Source organism: Triplophysa dalaica, chromosome 23 (genome assembly GCF_015846415.1).
Source record: "Triplophysa dalaica isolate WHDGS20190420 chromosome 23, ASM1584641v1, whole genome shotgun sequence".
NCBI classification, from domain to species: Eukaryota; Metazoa; Chordata; class Actinopteri; order Cypriniformes; family Nemacheilidae; genus Triplophysa; species Triplophysa dalaica.
The window spans coordinates 11,364,714-11,372,253 of NC_079564.1; the positions used below are offsets into that span (position 1 = coordinate 11,364,714).

General features: G+C 32.2%; 1 protein-coding gene across 2 annotated transcripts in view; it reads left to right on the forward strand.

The window, feature by feature from the left end:
* Window positions 1–2,590, forward strand: part of nrp1a (neuropilin 1a) — a 60,284-nt gene extending 57,694 nt beyond the window's left edge. For both annotated transcript variants that reach the window (XM_056738112.1, XM_056738113.1), the window contains exon 17: window positions 39–2,590. In XM_056738112.1, the coding sequence (XP_056594090.1) occupies window positions 39–325 (287 nt within the window). In that variant the 3' untranslated portion in view covers window positions 326–2,590. The remainder of the gene's footprint in view (window positions 1–38) is intronic.
* Window positions 2,591–7,540: the final 4,950 nt, after the last annotated feature.

Genomic DNA, 7,540 nt, shown 5'->3' on the forward strand with positions numbered 1-7,540 from the left:
CTTGTTTTCATAACCCACGGTTTATTTCCCCTGTTTAGTCGTGGATATCACAGATTTCCCTGAGATTGTTGAAAATCACGAGATCAATGGAGCAGGGAACATGCTGAAGACGTTGGACCCCATACTCATCACCATCATCGCTATGAGCGCCCTGGGAGTCTTCCTCGGCGCCATATGCGGTGTGGTTCTCTACTGCGCCTGCTCCCACAGCGCCATGTCCGACAGGAACTTATCTGCCCTGGAGAACTATAACTTTGAGCTAGTGGATGGTGTCAAGTTAAAGAAGGACAAGCTCAACTCACAGAACTCGTACTCTGAAGCGTAACGCGCTAACCAATGAGAGGGAACCTCTCTTCAGGGAGGGCGGGGCTTAAAATGGACTGCCGACGTCACCCGATGGGAGGAGGACAAGTCTCTGTGGTTCAGGGAACCGATGGGTGGACATCCGGGACTGAGCCATGCTTTTCTCAGGAGCTGCAGTGAACGGAACCTACCAGTAGGGGACACTGTGTACAAAACATTGAGTACAAGGATTTCAGAGAAAAAATCAAAAATGAACCATATGAATATGTACAGATGATTGAAATGATTATTTTAATTTTTTATTTTATTGGTTTTGTATTATTTTGAGTTGATCGTTTTTACAATCGGATGCTGGTGTTGAGACCAATATATAATAATGTCATAAAGTATTTATCTTGTTTTTTCTAGGAGGAAAAATCATTTATTTTTATTTTAAAAGATTGTTTTGCGCTATAAGGAGATGTGTAAAAACCCCAAATGAACCATACGTGGCTAACAGAAGGCAAATACCCCACAGTAGGGCAAAAGGATCAAAGGGGGTGGATATCATCCAGTCCTGTTGCATTCTGGGTATGGTTCAGTCAGTGCCTTTGGTACATCTTTTTTGGCATCCTATGTTGATTTTTGTTGTTTTTTACCCTTTTGATCCTAAAAAAGGATGTTGGTCAAATCTGCAAAACGGACCCAGTTAATTCATAGCGCTTTAATGTTAAAAATCCTGCATATTGTATATAAGTTTTAATATATTTTAATGCCCTTTTCAAAGAAATGAGTAAAAGGACAAAAAAAAGAAGCTGCAGTATCCCTTTTTTCTTGGGTTGTATGTTGTAAATACAATCGTCTGACTGTTTTGTGAAAGTGAAAATTGTGTGCTTTATTTCGTCCTGTTTGGTTATTTTTGCTACGTTCCCAAAAGATGCAGCTCTTGTTCAAACAGGTGTAAATACAAATCCAGTGCACATTCACATCCCATTTCAGGATGGGAACATTATCTTATACTCTCAAACATTTCATTCAAACCCTGCAGTGATTTTGTTGTAATATTAGAGAGAACGTCAATTTTCTGGTCCATTTACCTGGAATTCAGATTTATAGGTGGACATCGGATCCTAACATGCAAGCCTCTCATGCACAACGATAGTAAGATAATCACACTCAGAATGTCTGTCTGTCCATCCAGCATACCAAAAATCTAAAAAATAAACCCATCGTCATTGCCATGCTTTGATTTAAAGTAGATGACCCCTGAATATATCATCTGCCTCTCTTAGTGCTCATTTGTCCATCAGTCCGTCTTGAATAAAACTCTCTTTTCAGGGGGAAGTGTCATTTTAAGAGTGGTGCTATTTAATTTATATTCGCTGAAAGCATTTTAGCACATCATGCATTGCCTACTATTCATGTGCTTGTGACATCACAACATCATCGTTGTTTGAGCGATGTCATAGTGGAGTTCTGTCATTGGCCTTGTGTCTGCACCAAAGGACTGTTGCCTCAAACTGCAGGGTTCAATCACAACCTATATTATCTTCAGGCATCGCAAGACGGCGTTTGGAAAGGGGTCAAGCTAATAAGGACACATTTGACATCCATTTACATGTTTACATGACTGGTTTATCACTGACTGTCATTCTTTGATTCAGAAGTGAGAGAACTGGCGGGTGAATCCGTGCTTGACAATGGCTTACACATGTAACAGGGCTTCACTGCTGACAATACTAATGTCTTCTACAGGTTTCTTGCTATGTTCATGTACTGTGTTGTATACTGTGGCGAACACACTTTTTCATTTATTTCCGGTAGATACCTGAATCCACGTGTCGATGCTACGTGTGCGTCAGTTGATACTATAAAGGCGACTGGCTTCAGTCGGGATTCTGTGAGAAAGCATACTGTAGCATTCACTAAAAGAAACAATGTTGCACTGATCAATATATTTGATGAAGTTTATGTGTTTATAGCATTCATTTGTAAAAAAGAAAATGGAAATAAAAAAGACAGTGTTCATTTTTTTTTAAATAGTTTCAGAACAATACGATTCTGAAATGGTCAAATATCAAGATGTTTTCATTATTGAAAAAGGTATACAGATTTCCTATAGTAAAGTTCCCATTTACCTGACTGATTATCTTTTCGTTTTTGTACTGTCGTTCAAATTTTGTGCTGATTTTTTTTACGAGAAGGTGAGGAAGAAAAGAAAAACTTTTATTTTCAATACTGCCTCTGTAATTTGCTGTTGTAGGAAGGAAAAAATGAATAAAAAACAGCAAGGCCTTAAAAATGGAATGCAGTGTTTTGTGTTTTTTTTCTGCATCACAAAATAAAAAAAAATTCAGAAAATGTTTTTATTATTATAAAAAGTTGAAATCACTTCAAGAGTGTCCTGACCATCTACACTAAGCTTTGGACAGTGAACAGTCAGTGGAGGTGTATTGCTGTGGGAAAACAGCAAGCGGCGCCATTGAGCAAGTGTTCAAAACTTTGCGAAAGACGTTCAGAGACATTAACATTACCTTGAAAAACCACCATGACCTTTAGATGAGTTGTTATAACTCAGAACTAATCATGTCATACACACACATATATATAAAATGTAGACATATAGCCTTTAAAATAGCCAAGGTAAGAGTGTACGGGAAGTTAAAGTTAAAACCACATAGGGTTTTACCCACTTTTCAATTGAAAGCACTCTTAAGAGATGTTTGGAAGAAAACAATTTTACAAAAATCAACTTTTAAAAGCACAAAAGTTATGGCAATAAGGTTGTGTTTGAGCTTTATTTAGTGTTTTTACACGCCTGCACGTGCCGTTAAAGGCACAGAAATAAATAACCAAATACTTTTTTTATTGTGCATTTATCTCACTACATAACAAAGCTTCTTTAATATGGAAGCCCGTTTCCGCCAGAGTTGGGAACTTTTTTTAGAATTAGTAAGTCATAATAATGACTTAGCGTCTCATAATAATGACTTAATATCTCATAATAATGACTTAGGAACTCATAATAATGACTTAGTATTTGATAATAATGACTAAGTGTCTCATAATAATGACTTAGAAACTCATAGTAATGACTCAAGAACTCATTATAAGGACTTAGTATCTCATAATAATGACTTAGTATCTCATAATAATGACTTAGTATCTCATAATAATGACTTAGTACAGGGGCGGACTGACAAGTAGGACATTCTGTCAAAGTCCAGAAAGGCCATGCCACCGACTGCCTGCGGCGGCGACCAGTGGCGGACTTGCGGACTGTACTCAACGCGAAGGCATTAGTGGTCCGTCAATCATCTTTACCTGATTAAAAATTTCAAATAAGTGGAGAGACCTTAAGAACGGTGTGCTTTAAATGCACGTGAGATTCTTAGTCATTATTATGACTTACTAAGTCGAAATTTCGACTAAGTATCTCATTATCATGAGTTACTAAGTCATTATTATGAGATACTAAGTAATAATTATGAGATACTAAGTCATTATTATGAGATACTAAGTCATTATTATGAGATACTAAGTCATTATTATGAGATACTAAGTCATTATTATGAGTTACTAAGTCATTATTATGAGATACTAAATCATTATTATGAGATACTAAGTCATTGTTATGAGATACTAAGTCATTGTTATAACTTACTAAGTCATTATTATGAGATACTAAGTCATTATTATGAGATACTAAGTCATTATTATGAGATACTAAGTCATTATTATGAGTTACTAAGTCATTATTATGAGATACTAAATCATTATTATGAGATACTAAGTCATTGTTATGAGATACTAAGTCATTGTTATGAGATACTAAGTCATTGTTATAACTTACTAAGTCATTATTATGAGATATTTAGTCATTATTATGAGATACTAAGTCATTATTATGAGATACTAAGTCATTATTATGAGATACTAAGTCATTATTATGAGATACTAAGTCATTATTATGAGATACTAAGTCATTATTATGAGTTACTAAGTCATTATTATGAGATACTAAATCATTATTATGAGATACTAAGTCATTGTTATGAGATACTAAGTCATTGTTATAACTTACTAAGTCATTATTATGAGATACTAAGTCATTATTATGAGATACTAAGTCATTATTATGAGATACTAAGTCATTATTATGAGTTATTAAGTCATTATTATGAGATACTAAATCATTATTATGAGATACTAAGTCATTGTTATGAGATACTAAGTCATTGTTATGAGATACTAAGTCATTGTTATAACTTACTAAGTCATTATTATGAGATACTAAGTCATTATTATGAGATACTAAGTCATTATTATGAGATACTAAGTCATTATTATGAGATACTAAGTCATTATTATGAGATACTAAGTCATTATTATGACTTACTAAGTCATTATTATGAGATACTAAGTCATTATTATGAGATACTAAGTCATTATTATGAGGTACTAAGTCATTATTATGAGATACTAAGTCATTATTATGAGATACTAAGTCATTATTATGACTTACTAAGTCATTATTATGAGATACTAACTCATTATTATGAGATACTAACTCATTATTATGACTCACTAAATCGAAATTTCGAGAGTTATTATGAGATACTAAATTATTATGAGATACTAAGTCATTATTATGGCGAACTAATTCTAAAAAAATTCCCAACCCTGGCGGAAACGGCCTTCCATTATGGAAGCCCGTTTCCGCCAGGGTTGGGATTTTTTTTTTAATTAGTAAGTCATAATAATGAGATACTAAGTCGAAATAATGACTTAGTAAGTCATAATAATGAGATACTAAGTCGAAATAATGACTTAGTAAGTCATAATAATGAGATACTAAGTCGAAATAATGACTTAGTAAGTCATAATAATGAGATACTAAATCGAAATAATGACTTAGTAAGTCATAATAATGAGATACTAAGTCGAAATAATGACTTAGTAAGTCATAATAATGAGATACTAAGTCGAAATAATGACTTAGTATCTCATAATAATGACTTAGTACAGGGGCGGACTGACAAGTAGGACATTCTGTCAAAGTCCAGAAAGGCCATGCCACCGACTGCCTGCGGCGGCGACCAGTGGCGGACTTGCGGACTGTACTCAACGCGAAGGCATTAGTGGTCCGTCAATCATCTTTACCTGATTAAAAATTTCAAATAAGTGGAGAGACCTTAAGAACGGTGTGCTTTAAATGCACGTGAGATTCTTAGTCATTATTATGACTTACTAAGTCGAAATTTCGACTAAGTATCTCATTATCATGAGTTACTAAGTCATTATTATGAGATACTAAGTAATAATTATGAGTTACTAAGTCATTATTATGAGATACTAAGTCATTATTATGAGATACTAAGTCATTATTATGAGATACTAAGTCATTATTATGAGATACTAAGTCATTATTATGAGTTACTAAGTCATTATTATGAGATACTAAATCATTATTATGAGATACTAAGTCATTGTTATGAGATACTAAGTCATTGTTATAACTTACTAAGTCATTATTATGAGATACTAAGTGATTATTATGAGATACTAAGTCATTATTATGAGATACTAAGTCATTATTATGAGTTACTAAGTCATTATTATGAGATACTAAATCATTATTATGAGATACTAAGTCATTGTTATGAGATACTAAGTCATTGTTATGAGATACTAAGTCATTGTTATAACTTACTAAGTCATTATTATGAGATATTTAGTCATTATTATGAGATACTAAGTCATTATTATGAGATACTAAGTCATTATTATGAGATACTAAGTCATTATTATGAGATACTAAGTCATTATTATGAGATACTAAGTCATTATTATGAGTTACTAAGTCATTATTATGAGATACTAAATCATTATTATGAGATACTAAGTCATTGTTATGAGATACTAAGTCATTGTTATAACTTACTAAGTCATTATTATGAGATACTAAGTCATTATTATGAGATACTAAGTCATTATTATGAGATACTAAGTCATTATTATGAGTTATTAAGTCATTATTATGAGATACTAAATCATTATTATGAGATACTAAGTCATTGTTATGAGATACTAAGTCATTGTTATGAGATACTAAGTCATTGTTATAACTTACTAAGTCATTATTATGAGATACTAAGTCATTATTATGAGATACTAAGTCATTATTATGAGATACTAAGTCATTATTATGAGATACTAAGTCATTATTATGACTTACTAAGTCATTATTATGAGATACTAAGTCATTATTATGAGATACTAAGTCATTATTATGAGGTACTAAGTCATTATTATGAGATACTAAGTCATTATTATGAGATACTAAGTCATTATTATGACTTACTAAGTCATTATTATGAGATACTAACTCATTATTATGAGATACTAAGTCATTATTATGAGATACTAAGTCATTATTATGAGATACTAAGTCATTATTATGAGATACTAAGTCATTATTATGAGTTATTAAGTCATTATTATGAGATACTCACTAAATCGAAATTTCGAGAGTTATTATGAGATACTAAATTATTATGAGATACTAAGTCATTATTATGGCGAACTAATTCTAAAAAAATTCCCAACCCTGGCGGAAACGGCCTTCCATTATGGAAGCCCGTTTCCGCCAGGGTTGGGATTTTTTTTTTAATTAGTAAGTCATAATAATGAGATACTAAGTCGAAATAATGACTTAGTAAGTCATAATAATGAGATACTAAGTCGAAATAATGACTTAGTAAGTCATAATAATGAGATACTAAGTCGAAATAATGACTTAGTAAGTCATAATAATGAGATACTAAGTCGAAATAATGACTTAGTAAGTCATAATAATGAGATCCTAAGTCGAAATTTCGACTTAATAAGTCATAATAATGAGATACTAAGTCGAAATAATGACTTAGTAAGTCATAATAATGAGATACTAAGTCGAAATAATGACTTAGTAAGTCATAATAATGAGATCCTAAGTCGAAATTTCGACTTAATAAGTCATAATAATGAGATACTAAGTCGAAATAATGACTTAGTAAGTCATAATAATGAGATACTAAGTCGAAATAATGACTTAGTAAGTCATAATAATGAGATACTAAGTCGAAATAATGACTTAGTAAGTCATAATAATGAGATACTAAGTCGAAATTTCGACTTAATAAGTCATAATAATGAGATACTAAGTCGAAATAATGACTTAGTAAGTCATAATAATGAGATACTAAGTCGAAATTTC